This window comes from Rutidosis leptorrhynchoides, chromosome 4 (assembly GCF_046630445.1).
Source record: "Rutidosis leptorrhynchoides isolate AG116_Rl617_1_P2 chromosome 4, CSIRO_AGI_Rlap_v1, whole genome shotgun sequence".
NCBI classification, from domain to species: domain Eukaryota; kingdom Viridiplantae; phylum Streptophyta; class Magnoliopsida; order Asterales; family Asteraceae; genus Rutidosis; species Rutidosis leptorrhynchoides.
Window position 1 is genome coordinate 146,365,945 of NC_092336.1, and position 16,525 is coordinate 146,382,469.

The 16,525-nt window shown below is 31.6% G+C and overlaps 1 protein-coding gene across 1 annotated transcript; it reads right to left on the minus strand.

Moving 5' to 3' along the window:
- Nucleotides 1-10,882: 10,882 nt before the first annotated feature.
- LOC139843501 (transcription factor bHLH48-like) lies at nt 10,883-14,268 on the minus strand. The gene is made up of 7 exons (XM_071833600.1): nt 13,750-14,268; nt 13,537-13,659; nt 13,371-13,436; nt 12,384-12,452; nt 12,024-12,095; nt 11,362-11,539; nt 10,883-11,208 (listed from the first exon to the last, which is right to left on the minus strand). Exons 1-7 carry the CDS (start codon nt 14,212-14,214, stop codon nt 11,171-11,173), a joined length of 1,011 nt encoding a protein of 336 aa, XP_071689701.1. The 5' UTR covers nt 14,215-14,268; the 3' UTR covers nt 10,883-11,170.
- Nucleotides 14,269-16,525: the final 2,257 nt, after the last annotated feature.

The following is a 16,525-nucleotide window of genomic DNA, read 5'->3' on the forward strand; positions in this document are numbered from 1 at the left end:
TTAAAACTCGATTTGCTAAAACTGTTGAAGTATTTTGAAGTGATAATGGAGCTGAGTTTTTAAATAATAATATGAGTGCATTTTGCGATAAAAATGGAATCATTCATAAAACTTATTGCACATACACACCTCAACAAAATGGTATAGTTGAGAGTAAACATAAACATCTTTTAAATGTGACCAGATCTCTTATGTTTCTAGGGAAATCCCTCTTTATATGTGGACTGAGTGCGTGTATATTTTTTTATATTATCAACAGGCTGCCATCTAAAGTTCTAGCAGGAAAGTCCCCATTCCAGATCAAACATGGTCACGTGCCTTCTTTATCCAATTTAAAAAGATTTAGGAGTTTGTATTTTGTTAAGTTGTTAAATGCTTCTGATAAGTTTTAAAGGTCTAAAAAAGGTGTTTTTCTTGGTTATTCTAATTTCAAAAAATGGTATAAGGTCTGGAGTCTTGAGAGTAAACCATGGTATAAGATGAAGTCAAGAAATGATGATTTTAGTGTGAATAAACTGAATTTGTTTGATTTGTTCTTTCCTGAAAAATCTAAAATCTGATGCTCAAAGTTGTTAAAAGCTCAATGATGAAGAGAGGAGCTTTTCGGACTATGATCATGATATTTCAACTTCATCTCAGTCACCATACCAGCCTTCAAGTTTGGGAGTTGGTCTGGATAATGATGGCATACATGATTATGGCTCTCATGATATCCCTAAGGGTACAAATCTTCAAACTCAAAATATTTCTGATCATATGGAGTCGGCTGCTAGTTCTGATGATGTTAGAAGGTCTAGTTGAGTGTCTAGTTTACCTAAAAGACTTGTTGATTTATTTTTAGATGTGAAGGTTAAATATGGTTTAGAAAGACTTGTTAACTACTCTTTTCTAGGTTCTGATAATTTTTGTTTCACATCTAGTCTGAATAAAAGTATATAACCAAAACACTGTTTTCAAGTTGCCATAGATTTCAATTGGATTGAAACTATGAATGATGAGATGGATGCCTTAAATAGAAACAATACATGGATTCTAACTGATCTTCCTCATGGAAGAAAGACTATAAGATGTAGGTGGATATACAAAAATTAAATATAAGTTCACAAGAGAGATATAAAGGTATAAGGCAAGACTTGTTGCCAATGGTTATAGTCAAAGAGAGGGTGTAGATTATGATCATACTTTCTCTCATGTTGTTAAAATGGTGACTTTTAAATGTTTGATATCTCTTGTTGTTTAAAATAATTGAAAAATGTATCAATTGGATGTTAATAATGTTTTTTTATATGGGGATTGAGTTAAACATGTGTATATGGATCTTCACCAATGATATTTTTCTAAGAATGAAACCAAAGTTTGTAAGTTGGTTAAGTCATTATATGTCCTTAAACATGCTCCAAGACAATGTGATGACAAGTTAACTGTTTTGTTAGAAGAGCATGGTTTTGTGGAGTCTATTTCTGATTACTCTTTGTTTGTGAGAAAATCTAGTTTTTTGTTTATTGCTCTTTTGGTTTATGTTGATGATATTTTCAAGACATAAAATAATGAGTATGAAATCAACAAGTTTAAAATGTTTTTAAGATCTAAATCTGAAATTAAAGATTTAGGGGAATTAAAATATTTTTTGGGAATTGAAGTTATGGAAGTCTCTAATGGTGTTTGTCTTAGTTAAAAAGAGTATTGTATTGAGTTAATTCATGAGTCCAGTTTACTTGTATCTAAACCTGTTTTTGCTCCTCTTGAATATGATCTGAAAATTTCTACCGAGGCTTTTGATTTTGATCTAAAACTTGATAACATTGCTAACTATCCAAAGTTGATTGGAAAACTCATTTATATAACTATAACCACATTAAACATTGCATACACTATCCAATGATTAAGCATGTATATGCATTAAAGCATGTATATGCATTCTCCTTTACAGTCCCATTTTAATATAGCTTTAAGATTATTGAGATATTTTAAAGGTTCACCAGGTAAAGGTGTTCTCATTTAAAAGTCTGAATCTTTTACTCTATCTGCATATGTTGATATGATTAGGGTAAAAATTTAAGTTCAAGAAGTTCTTTGACTGGATTTTGTGTATTTCTTGGTACTTCTCTTATTTCTTGGAAGTCAAAGCAACAACCCATTGTGTGTAGATTATCTATAAAGTCATAGTATAGACCTACAACCTCTATTACTTGTGAACTTTTGTGGATTGTTAATATTTCAACTGATTTTTCTGTAACCAATTTGGTTCCTATAAATCTTTATTGTGATAATAGGTCTGCAGTTCTTATAGCTGCCAACCGTCTCTTTCATGAAAGAATTAAGCATTTTGAAATTGATTTGACATTTGGTTAGAGAAAAATGTATTACTTGTGTCATTAACATTGTGAACATAAGTTCTGAAAATCAAATTGTAAATGTGTTTACCAAAGGGTTGGGTATTGATCAACATACTTTCTAATGTAACAAATTAAATCTTAAAAGATTTGTTTCAAAAATCAGATTGAGGCCTTGAGGAGGATGTCAAAATAACAATCTGATTTCCTATTTTCTTCTTGTTCTCATTATATGATTAGCATTTGTGCAGATTTTCATATTGTTTATGTACACTTTCAAAGTTGGATACAAGTTTAGTGGTTAAAGTGTGAAGATTAAAAGTTTGATGTTGTTGTAAAGAGATTTTGTGGCTATTTTATGAAGATTTAAGGTTCAAGGTCTCTCTTGTCATTTATGGGTTTTATAATAAAAGTACCCCTTTTAGGTTTTATTATGATACTTATCTCATAATTCCTAAATATCTATATTCTCTTTCTCTCTGGTGATTTAGGGTTTTCTCATTGTATCTTCTTCATCATCTTGGTGATTTCTAGTTCAGTTATTAGTTTGATTGTTTAATCACAAATACATTGTTTATGATTCCTTAGTTTGGTGATAGAGAGTTTTCTGCTATTTCATTCATGTATTGAGATTGTTTGGGCGGATATTGCTACATGTGTGGGAAGATGTTTGACTTGTTCGAAGGTTAAAGCATTACATCATAAACCTTTAGGACTGTTACAACATCCTGAAATTCCCGAATGGAAGTGTGAACTATTACCATGAATTTATCACTAAGCTACCGAAAACTGTGGACGGTTAAGACACCATTTAGGTTATAGTTGATCGTTACACGAAATCTACTCATATAATGACAACTCAGCGCTAAGTAGGATGACACGTCATCACATGTTTTTGTTCCAAATCAAAAAAAGTTCAGTCGTTTATATTAATACACTTTTTGAAAGTTTATATGTTACAATGATAATATTTAGGTTGTGACAAAATTAAAAAAATACGGTCTATTTGTAGTTTTAACACATAAATATAAAGATCTCATCATAATTACTTTAAGTTATATATATTATAATCATTAAATATATGTATTTTTTCACTTTATTCTTAAATCAAATTTTTAATATTTTCTAGCTAATGGCGGGCTATTTTCTTATAAAGTTAACTGATATCCCGACCAACGAACCCTTAAAAATGATTATATTCTAATATATATGGTGTATGTTATAATTTAGGAGTTTATGACTACCTTTTAGGCTTGATTATGGACTACATACTACTAATAGATATTAAAGATGAAAGAAGTGAGTATATGAAATATATTCAAGTAAGAAGTGCATCGAATGTTTACATCTCATGGGTATTTATAATACTAGAATTTACTGTACGTTTATCATGCTCATTTGGATTCATATGAAATTGGCAGACACTTTTTCTGACTTTTATAACACTCTCCCTTGGATGACAATTTTAGTTCATTATAGAGCAACTAGTACTAGTATTGCCTCATTAAAAACCTTGCTAAAGAAAAATCCAGTGGGAAAAAACTTTAGTCAAGGGAAAAAAAGTGCAGTATAGAGTTGACTCCCTCTCAAGTAGACATCGTTGAGTTGTCACATCTTTTGAACTTGCCTCATGCCAATATTGTGAACGTATGTTCTGAAAACAGCAGTTGACAGTGCTTTGGTATAAAGATCGGCAGAGTTGTTGATTGAACGTATCTCATTTTAATCTGGTTGTCTTTTACGAGATCTTGAGTATATGAGAAGAATCTGAGGTTTTCATCTGAAACTGTATCATCTAAATCTTTTATGTACAAGTTTAGCCCCTGTGATTTATCTACAGTCTCCTTCATGGTTTGCTTAAACCCTTATTTCAATTCCTATTCCCTTTTAGTCTTTTCTGAGCCTTACCAACATACCATTCTTATCAAACTTATGACCGTTAAGACCGTCTATGGCTTTGGCGCCTCGTCAGCATTTATATTTTGTTCTGTAACTTTTGATATTCTTCTTTCATTTGTATTATGCAAGCTGCATTATCTTCATATATAGTTGTTGGTGTTGTTGGTGAAGATAGTTGTTGGTCTTTTATAGCGTTCTAGTCCACAAGAATCAATAATGATTTGTGTCATTGATCTCAACCAAATACATTTTCGAGTAGTTTCATATAATGCAATCACTTCGTCATGATTTGATGATGTTGCAACAAGTGTTTGTTTTAAGAACGCCATGATTTTGTGGTACCTCCATTTAGGAATACATATCGAGTTTGAGATTTATCTTTATGAGGATTTAATGAATGACCTGCATATACATAATCAACCAAATCTTGTTTTGAAGCGTTAGAATAAAATAATTTTAAATCAGCAGTTCCTCAAGGGTATCAAAATATCTGCTTGATCCCATTTCAATGTCTTTTTGTAGGGGTTGAGCTGAACCTTGTCAACAAATTAACTGCAAAAGAAATGTTAGGTCTTGTACAATTTATAAAATACATAATAATCCCAATTGCACTAAGATATGGAACTTCTGATCCGTAAAGATCTTCATGATCTTCATGGGAATGAAATGGATCAGTGTCAATATTGAGAGATATATCAACCAATGGTTTTGTCTTTAAAAATGTTTTAAAATCTTTTCGATATAGTTTGTTTGATGTACAAGTAAACCATTAGGCATATGCTCAATTTGCAATCCAAGGCAATACTTGGTTTTTTTTTTCAAGATCTTTCATTTAAATTTTTTTAGAAGTTGAATGATTTCATAGATCTCTTTATTTGTTCATATGATGTTATGATCGTTCACATAAACAACTTACAATCACATATCTGGACATTGTTTTCTTAATAAGAACACATGTTCAAATAAGATTATTTGTATACCCTTTTTCTTATCAAGTAATCACTTAATCAGTTATACTATTGAATCAACCCATATAAAAATCTTTGTGATTCAACGGAATAAATTTTTTGGGTTTTAGATTAGATGTTTCTGATACCTTAAACCCTTCATGGATATTCATGTATATATCACTATCAAGTGATTCATTTAAATAAGTAGTAATAACATCCATGAGATGCATTTTTAAATTTTTAGAAACTGTTAGACTGATTAAGTATCTAAAAGTAATTGCATCCATAACAGGAGAATAAGTTTTTCTCATAATCCATTCATGGTCTTTGAGAGAAATCTTGAGTTACAAGTCTAGCTTTATCTTGTAACTTCATTTTTTCTCATTTCTTTTTCGGATAAAAATTCATTTTTTTATTTCATACGTTTCACATCTTTAAAAGTGATACGATTGATCTGAAAACTTTTCTTTTATTGAGCGATTCTAATTCAGCTCGTATTGCTCCTATCCATTGAGTCCAATCATGTCTATTTTGACATGCAATGACAGATTTTGGTTCCAGATCATCATCCTTATTCATGATGTCATTGTAAGATTATATGAAAAATCAATATTTGTCATTTTGTTTCAGTTCCATAATATTGCATAATTTATTGCAATTTATGTATTTACATCGTCAATATCCTCTGCAGAAGGAATATTGATTTGTGGTTCTTCTTGAACACCTTTTTTTTACCTCATTATCAGCTGATTTTCTTTTTCGAGGATTTTTATCTTTGGAACCAATTGGTCTTCCACGTTTCTGGCAGGGCAAAGACTCAAGAGTGACATTATTGCCAGCTTTTGGAATTTCAATTCGAGCTGGAGAATTTACTGCTGGTATATATGATTTAGTCACTGTTTTTGTATCTGTAAATGCATCAGGCAATTTATTCGCAAGTTCTTGCATATGCATTATTTTTTGAACTTCGGTCTCGCATTCTTTTGTGCGAGGATCAAGATACATTAATTGAGGTTCACACCATGAAACATCATTTTCTTTATTTTTTATTTCTCCCCCTAATCTAGGGAACAATGTTTCATTAAAGTGACAATCAGCAAATCGTGCTGTAAAAACATCACTCGTTATGGGTTCAATATATCTTATGATTGAAGATGTTTCATATCCAACATATATTCCCATCCTTCTTTGAGGACCCATTTTAGTGCGTTGTGGTGGTGCTATAGGAACATAAACCACACAACTAAATGTTCTAAGGTGGGAAATATTTGGCTGATGGCCAAAAGCAAGTTGCAAGGGAGAATATGTATGACTTGCACTTGGTCTTACGCGAATTAATGATGCAGCATATAAAATTGCATGACCCCATACAGATACTTGGAGTTTTGTTCTCATTATCAATGGTCTAGCTATTAACTGCAATCGTTTAATTAGTGATTCGGCTAAACCATTTTGTGTATGCACATGAGCAACTTGATATTCAACAACAATCCCTGTAGACATATAATAATCATTAAATTCTTGAGATGTTAACTCACCAGCATTATCAAGTCTCGTCCTTTTAATGGTGTAATCAGAATAATGTGTTCTCAATTTAATAATTTGTGCAAGAAACTTTGCAAATGCCATATTACGGCTTGATAACACACAAACATGATACCATCCGCTAGATGCGTCTATTAGAACCATGAAATATCAAAATGGTCCACATGATGGATTAATTGGTCCATATATATAACCTTGAATTCTTTCAAGAAACATTGGTGATTCTTTCTCAATATTCTTTTCATTAATCACCATATGTGCTTTTCATTAATCACCATATGTGCTTTTCATTAATCACCATATGTGCTTTTTCATTAATCACCATATGAGCTTTTCATCATATATCCTTTTCACCATATGCGCTTTTAATCATATGCGCTGCGCTTTTCATCATATGCACTTTTCATCATATGCGCTTTTAATCATATGCGCTGCGCTATTAATCATATGCGCTGCGCTTTTCATTATATGCGCTTTTAATCATATGCGCTTTTAATCATATGCGCTGCGCTTTTCATCATATGCACTTTTAATCATATGCGCTGCGCTTTTAATCATATGTGCTGCGCTTTTCATCATATGCGCTTTTTATCATATGCGCTTTTAATCATATGCACTGTGCTTTTCATCATATACGCTTTTCGGTGCTACATAGGTATTTCACATTTTCGGTTATCATTGACTGATAATCATATCCATTATGATATATATCAGAGAAACTTAACAAATTTCTCTTTGATTTGGGAGAAAACAAAGCATTGTTTATCAGAAAATTCGTACCATTTGGTAATATATATTTTTGCCTTTTCCGTTCCTTATATCAAGTTTGCAAGACCTGATATAGTATTTATAATTCTTTCATTTGATTTAAATCAATGAAATATTTCTTAGATTTGTATGTTACCACTATCTGCAATACATAGGTCTTTACCATTTAATTGATGTTGTATTTTAGCAAGATTCATACTAAAACTTCAAATAAGATAAGCAAATAATGAGTTATATTTCAGCAAGATAATCAAATTATATTACATGCAAACAAGTTACAATCTGAAGTACATAAAAGATAACACTTAATAAACATATGTGTTATGGTCTAAAACCATTTATTTATGAGTGATACATAACAAGCTAGGCATCTTAGAAAATTCAAACCATTCAAGTCTAAAGATAGCTCAGGGTTTATTTAATCAAGATTTTTCAACAGATTCACTCTCGTTTTCTTTTCTTTTGAGACTTATTTGTAGAGATAAACAAGATGTTCATGTATTCAAGAAATACTAGACTGATGATCCACGTCACCAGATCATTAATAAGAATCTCCGAGATTCTTATAAGTGCGTCTACTAACATCTTCAATTTTATTCCTTCATGGATCACCGTTATTTCTTGATAATTAATATCGTATCTATCTTTGAGTATTTTCCATAATACACTTGGATCTTCGATCATATAATATGTAGATTCTATGGACTCGTCAATATGTTTGCTAAGAAAAATACTTGCTATTGCTTTCTTTTGTTCGGAACAATTGTTATTTTCATTCAGGGTTTCTAAAATACCGATTAATTCGAGATGTTTTTCTACATTCATAACCCATGTTAAGTAGTTGTTCCCACTTGATTCTAAAGGAGCAAATTTAAGCCTTTTCAAATTCGACATTTTCTATTATCAAAAAGATGAACAACATAAATCATAATCATAATCAACTTCTATTCATAGACAAATAATAAAATGAAATTAGAATCATTTTAAATTCATAAGTAGCAAACAACAGAATAACGGCATGATTACAAATGATAAAACCACAAGAGCAGGATAGAATATAGGTTCACCCGGTGGTATATTAGCAACAATGATGATAGTTAGTATGACTAATACAATAGAAAAAATCATCCTTGTGTGAATCATCTTTACAAAAAACTTTTTGAGAGTGGTAATCTGAGAAAATGAAGATTGATTTCTGAAAATGTGAAAACTGAGATGTTTATTTTATATTTGAAAAATATAGTCGTCGTAACGTTGTCAGTTGACGTTAACAACCGTTATGTATATATGACCGTTGTAACGTCGTTAGTTGACGTTAACGACTGTTATGTACTCGTCGTATTAATAATAATTTTAATAAAAGAATTTTATTAGTACAAATACGATTACTATAAATACATTTAGTATAAATACGTGTAGTATAAATACGAAGATTATGAGAATAAACATATTATGCGTAAATAATAAATTTTAAGAATAAACATTAGCATGCATGAAATAAATAATGATTAATTGCATAAGTAATCATAAATGTTAGATAACATAAATATAAATGTTAGTGAAGTTAATAAGAGTTAGATTACAGAAATATAATTCAGGCGGTATAACCGACCATATATAACTTAAATAACATAAATATAAATGTTAGTGAAGTTAATAAAAGTTAGATTACACAAATATAATTCAGGCGGTATAACCGACCATATATAACTTAAATAACATAAATATAAATGTTAGTGAAGTTAATCAAAGTTAAATTACAGAAATATAATTCAGGTGGTATAACTGACCATATATAACTTATGATGATAATAATATTTACCTTACTAATAAATAATAGAAGATATCGTTAAAGAATTTCTTACCTTGATTAGTGACTTGTGCTTGCTTAAATAAATCTTGATTATACGGAGCACTTCGTGCTGATAACGTGTTATAATTTAGGAGTTTATGACTACCTTTTAGGCTTGATTATGGACTACATACTACTAATAGATATTAAAGATGAAAGAAGTGAGTATATGAAATATATTCAAGTAAGAAGTGCATCGAATGTTTACATCTCATGGGTATTTATAATACTAGAATTTACTGTACGTTTATCATGCTCATTTGGATTCATATGAAATTGGCAGACACTTTTTCTGACTTTTATAACAGTGTATTTATTATCATATTGTATGTATGTATGTATATATATATATATATATATATATATATATATATATATATATATATATATATATATATATATATATATATATATATATATATATATATATATATATATATATATATATAGTGGTAGGATCAAGAGGGAAGTAACCATTCGGGGGGAAGCGGGGGGAAGCAAAAACTTTTTTTTTTCGTTTTTTGAAAAAACTTTGTTCACGAACATTATAGATGAGATGAAAATATGAACATTTAGTAGAGACACTTTGTGATAAATGTTTTTATTTTGGCGAAAAAACGCTCGAAAAAGTAATATATAACAATTATCGTGTTTTTCGAGCGTATTTTGAGGTTTTAGCTATTGGAGTTTAGAAATTAGGGTTTAGATATTAGGGTTTATAGGGTTTAGATATTAGGGTTTAGAAATTTAGGGTTTAGGGTTTAGATTTAGAGTTTAGATTTAGGATTTAGATTGAGTTTTTAACACGAACGGTCCATAAACCCAAAACACCAAACCCTAAACCCTAAACCCTAAACCCTAAACTCTAAATCGGGCTAAATTTTACTTCACAAAACATGAAAAAAAACCTTCATATTCTTCACGAACAATATTATCTTGAATGTAATTTTTGTCGATCGTTTTTCCGCCTAAATAATAACATTCATCACGAAGTGTCTCTTCTAAATGTTCATATTTTCGTGTGATCTTGATGCCGGAAAAAAAAAATTTCAAAAAAAACGGAAAAAAAAAATTTGCTTCCCCCCGATTGGTTACTTTCCCATTGATCCTGCCCCTATATATACATATACATACATATATATATATATATATATATATATATATATATATGCACAAAAGTTATGACACACTAGTCAATTAGATTGTTTAGAGAATGTAGGTTCTATACGTTAAGATTTATATTTATAACAAACTATGCATTTTGATAGTATTAAGTTGAAAAAATATCTAAAGTGAATCATCAATTGATATCCATTAACTCGAATAATCCATCAAATATGTATATGGATTGATGAATTAAAATTAAATGAATCTAGATAAAACTTTAGTTAATAGATATGACAATCCGATCCATGGTCATTTCCACCATCAATGAAGGAGACAAAAGGCTGACTGATCTTCATAAATGATGCTAGAGTCCAGTTATATATAATTATATAGGGAAACGATGTATGGAGAACTTAAATATGCAGAGAACATGAAGAATATATTTACACGCAGGAGTATTTTTGGCATTTTATCATTAATTTCTAGTCTAGATTTTTATTTAAATGAAAAAACACATAGTTCTATGAGCTTTTTCCAATCAAAAGTCCTCCCTAGGTCCTTATATATATATAATATAATACCATTTTATTTCATCAATCAAATCTGGATTTGTAAACCTACTTATATGATTCGATATTAAGCTTCTGCATCTCTCTAACTTACTGTTCTATCGATTATTATCGTCCCATATATACAACTTAACTGAAATCCAATCTTCATAGTTCCATTTTCAGCTGGTTCATATGCAAAGAGGCTGCAAGAGATAAAAACAATTGAAATCAACGCCACCCAGATATTAAAAACGAAAAATATCCACTATTAAAACGAGATTATTACAACGTTAAGTCATACAAATCGTTATCAGTTCCAAAACGCCCAGCCAAACCTTTAACTATATGGGCCTTACCTGAATTCCCCGACGAGTCATAACTTAAAAGCGAGTTTTCGGGTGTGATGAAATTAGGGTTTATGTCTTCAACACCCCATAGTGACTGGGAAGGTAACCCATCAGTCTGCCATAGCTGTTGGTTCAACGATTGTGATACCATGCCAGAGAAGCTGCTGCAGTCCATAAGTGACCCACTCTGCAATATTTGAAAAGGGTCAGAGATATTAATTCAAAATAGTGGAGTCGGGACAAAATTGTCACCCTCGTTGCATACAGTCCTAGTCTGGCCACCTAAATAATGGGCCCAACAACCTTAAAGATACCACATTAATGACTTCCTTATATGCAACAATTAATTCTAATTCTATGGTACCCAATTGAACCAGTGGCTTGAATGTCCAGTCCCACAAGAGTAACTCTGCAGAGTTTACTGAACCATTGTTGAAATTCTTCGATCAAAGTGAAAATAATTGACAATTGGGTCCAATTTCCAAATCCCATATCATTATCGAGCTCGTACTTGTGAAATATTTTCAAATGATGAAGATTTAGGGTTGAAGGACACAAGTTCCATTAATTTCATCTCCCAGTTCATATAATTAAATGGAAAGTGTCATTAAATATAATAACATAGCATGTAAAATTACATATTAATAGGCAAAAGGACCGTAAAACATTACCTCTGAAGAAAAAATGTTGTCTAGGTTGATATCGACGCTAGGGTGCACGGCAGCCAGTTTCATTGATAAAAACTGCAGCAAAAATAGATGATGTAGGATCAGTTAAAGGCATTGCAAGAATGGTTCTATAATTGTCGAGTAAACATATTGGCAACTACCGTCAAGAAATGGCACAAAACAGTTTTGAAACAGATTTTGACACTTCCTCATATGTCTATAACTAACCAAACTTTCATAAAACAAGATAAGTCTTGTAGTTGAAGTAAAAAAAAAAAAAAAAAGTTTGCTAAATGTCTTCCAAATAAGACGCCTCATAACTTTGATAGTTGGTATATATACTGTGAAAATGATGAAACTGACCTCCACTTGCCGTTGCAGGGATTGTACATGATTAATAATTTCGTCAAGCACCATTGCTGTACCTGAAATCTGCAAGAATAAAATGTAGTTCAATATTTTTAATGTTGACATGCCAAGAAAAAGCTTTTCAATATTATGGATGGGGTGGCGATAAGATGGACTGATTGGACGAGTTGAGTAACGAGTTGAAATGAGTAAAAATTAGTATGTGAAACGGGTCAACCTGATCCGAAAATACTTATGCCATGCTTTTTAAAATCGTTAGTAGATAATGAACAGTTCGATGTTATATAAGAACAATACCATTACAATAATAATCTTTTTATCTGAAAATTTACTGTATGAGGTTGTATACATTAAAATACTCTTCGGAGATTGTATACATTATAAATCACCCATTCTTAATCAAATAGGTTGAAGCTGCCATCTCTCATTGTGACAATTAGTAGACTGAATACTGAATAAATATTTGCCCTTTTGACTAAATCTTCTAAAGATCATGACCACTCATTGATTAAAATATATTCTGATTAATTAAAGTATTTCAACCATCAAAAAGTTAAGATGAATGTTAATGATTAACAAGAGGTGAAATCAAGCCAATTAGTAAAATAAAAAACAAGCCCCTATTCTACTATGCAAGGGAAGGAGAAACTCAATATTCTACAAAGACCCAATGCAAGGGCAGCAAGCTATCTCAAATACATTCAGGAAGCTTATTAATTTCGACACAAGTTGTGTAGATCAAGTTAAGACGTTAGGGACTTAAGTTTTTATACATACAATCACAAGAAATCATCATATATCATATATTCAACCATTTCATAATAGAAAGCAAGTCTAGACACTATATCCTTATACAATGAAAGGGAAACCTAATACTAATCAGATTAACAGCAATGTAAACCAATTTAACGATGTAAAATGCATTATCCATTTGTACTATACAAGTAAGCAACGCCAGTACCTAACTTGAATACATCTAACCTTATTACAACCAGGAACCAGCTCTTTAAGAAGCTTCATCTTAGCATTAATCTTCTCTCTTCTTGCCTACCAAATTCAAATCAATTACACACTAATCAGTAATACTGTTTAAAACATCATTAATTTTAACCACACATTACAGTAATCAAAAGACACTAATAGTTACTCTTTCAGCTAAGCTATGGCTATCAGTTGCTTGACCTCGCCGTGCACGAACATGAACGTACGGCAGCTTCTCACCGTCATTTTCATTCGCAACGCTTTTACACTTCTTCGCCGACGATTTAACCTAATGTTTTCACAAACTTCTACCTCAATTACTCAAAATTAAAACATAAAACAATTAAAAACGTTATACATTTCACATATTAACGCAAACCTTCTTCTCTCGCTCCTTCCGCTTCGTTAATTTCGAAATCACCGGACTTACATTCCTCGGTGATGAATTCTGCAACGAATCCGAGTCAACCGGCTCTTGTTTCACCAAATTGAAGTTTCTAGGGCACGAATTATCCAATGAATTGTCCGTTTCCGTAGCGGAAAACACTGATTTTACTAAATTAAAGTCATTAGGTCTCGAATTAACTAACGAATTGTCAGCTTCTGTATCAGAAAACACCGATTTCGCTAAATTAGAGTTGCTAGGGCTCGAAATTGGGAAAACAGTCGGTGCGGGTTCTTCATGTGAGTGTAACAGCTGAACGGCTTGATTCGCCGAAAGTTCTAGAAGAGCCGTGAATGAATTACCAGTTTCCGTCGGTGGAACGATAACTGACATCAAACTTTGCATTTCATCTTCAAAGAATTGGAAGCTTTTCACAACTGTTTGTTCACATTTGTCCATGTGATAATTAGATGGAGTGAATTTGGTTCAATTTAGAATAAAAATAATAGTTCCGATAGACATATATGTGTGTATGTATAGTGAGTAGTGATATTTGAAATGAAGTTGGACAACGAAAAATGATTTATGGAGAAATTAAAAAGAGGGGAAGATGACGGAAGAAGAATAAGAAAACTGCCAATGGTACTTTTGATGCACTTTCTGCGCCAGAGAAAATAATATACGACGTTTCACTTTTTTAGTTTTCTTTTTCTTTTTTGAGTTTTGTAACTAAAGATTTAAAGAGTAAATATTAAAAAACAAAAAAATATATAGAGAGAGTATCCGGTATGTATTTTTCTTGTCGAAAAAACTAGAAACTTTATTAACAAACACAAACAACACAACCGTAGGGACAACATAATACAAAGACCACAACACAAACACACTAAGCATAAAGTAGAAAATCAACCATGAAACTCAAAAAACGATAAGCACAAAGTACCAAACAATTAAACACCGAAACAATTCGCAACCAAAGAAGACAAAATTAAACGAGAACCTCACAAACACTCAACGTAAAAATTCCTTAACTCTTCACCGTGGACTTTTTTACCCTTAGCATTCTTAGGTTTGAGGACCATCCTAGAAGTTATTAGCTTGTCTTCAACCAGTAAGCCTTCATACCCTTTCATGGCCGATTAGAAAAAATTGGTAAACTTGCTCGAAAACGAACCAATGTCATCTAAAACAACCAGAACCGAGGGCTCTTCAATATCCTTTGGATCACCATTAAAAAGCGCTTGTAAATCCTCACCAAAAGCTATATCCTCTATGGAATTCTGCAAACACAAAGAATTTTTCTTACTCGCCAATTTCGTCTTGAGCTTCTTCGACCCCACACGAAACCTAATACCGCTACCCTTGGAAACTGTCACTGGATATTTTAATTTTTAGAGACTATTCCACTCGAAACGGTGTAACACCCAATTTTTCAGATACATGTTATTTTGGACGTCGGTCGAGTTACAAGATATGTAATTGATCTTTAGAATGTAAAACATTGACCACGTTTGACCTAAATTGATAAAAAAAAAAGTTGAGAAGTTGTTGAGACAGCAGGCTCGCAATCGCGACCAGCCATTTTGCGGTCGTGAGATGTTACCAGATGATCAGGTATTATTTTGGCTTAGTTACTCGCAGTCGCGACCAGACCTCTCACGGTCGCGAGGTGTTTCTGGCATGCAGCTTTTTAAACCTTGTTTTGGGGGTTTTAAAAGGGGTAAGATGGTCTTTTCACTTTGAAGCCGAATTTTAGACCACAATTCTTGTTCCAAGCTTATCTTGAGCTCATTTCTTATCCATTCAAACACTCTCACTTATGAAATGCCCCTTTCTTATTGATTAAAAATGTTCCATATTAATTGTTTTTTTGCGAGGTTTTGACCTCTATATGAGACGTTTTTCAAAGACTGCATTCATTTTAAAACAAACCATAACCTTTATTTCATCAATAAAGGTTTAAAAAGCTTTACGTAGATTATCAAATAATGATAATCTAAAATATCCTGTTTACACACGACTATTACATAATGGTTTACAATACAAATATGTTACAACGAAATAAGTTTCTTGAATGCAGTTTTTACACAATATCATACAAGCATGGACTCCAAATCTTGTCCTTATTTAAGTATGCGACAGCGAAAGCTCTTAATATTCACCTGAGAATAAACATGCTTAAAACGTCAACAAAAATATTGGTGAGTTATAGGTTTAATCTATATATATCAAATCATAAAAATAGACCACAAGATTTCATATTTCAATATACATCCCATACATAGAGATACAAATCATTCATATAGTGAACACCTGGTAACCGACATTAACAAGATGCATATATAAGAATATCCCCATCATTCCGGGACACCCTTCGGATATGATATAAATTTCGAAGTAATAAAGCATTCGGTACTTTAGATGGGGTTTGTTAGGCCTAATAGATCTATCTTTAGGATTCGCGTCAATTAGGGTGTCTGTTCCCTAATTCTTAGATTACCAGACTTAATAAAAAGGGGCATATTCGATTTCGATAATTCAACCATAGAATGTAGTTTCACGTACTTGTGTCTATTTTGTAAATCATTTATAAAACCTGCATGTATTCTCATCCCAAAAATATTAGATTTTAAAAGTGGGACTATAACTCACTTTCACAGATTTTTACTTCGTCGGGAAGTAAGACTTGGCCACTGGTCGATTCACGAACCTATAACAAATATGTACATATATATCAAAGTATGTTCAAAATATATTTACAACACTTATA

What these genes read in the sequence shown, in the direction of transcription:
- LOC139843501 (XM_071833600.1), bottom strand. Translation starts at nt 14,214, where the DNA reads ATGGACAAATGTGAACAAACAGTTGTGAAAAGCTTCCAATTCTTTGAA. An exon ending in GCCATAGCTTAGCTGAAAGA is followed by an intron (nt 13,437 to 13,536) that starts GTAACTATTAGT and finishes TGAATTTGGTAG; the next exon opens with GCAAGAAGAGAGAAGATTAA. An exon ending in CCCTGCAACGGCAAGTGGAG is followed by an intron (nt 12,096 to 12,383) that starts GTCAGTTTCATC and finishes TTTTTGCTGCAG; the next exon opens with TTTTTATCAATGAAACTGGC.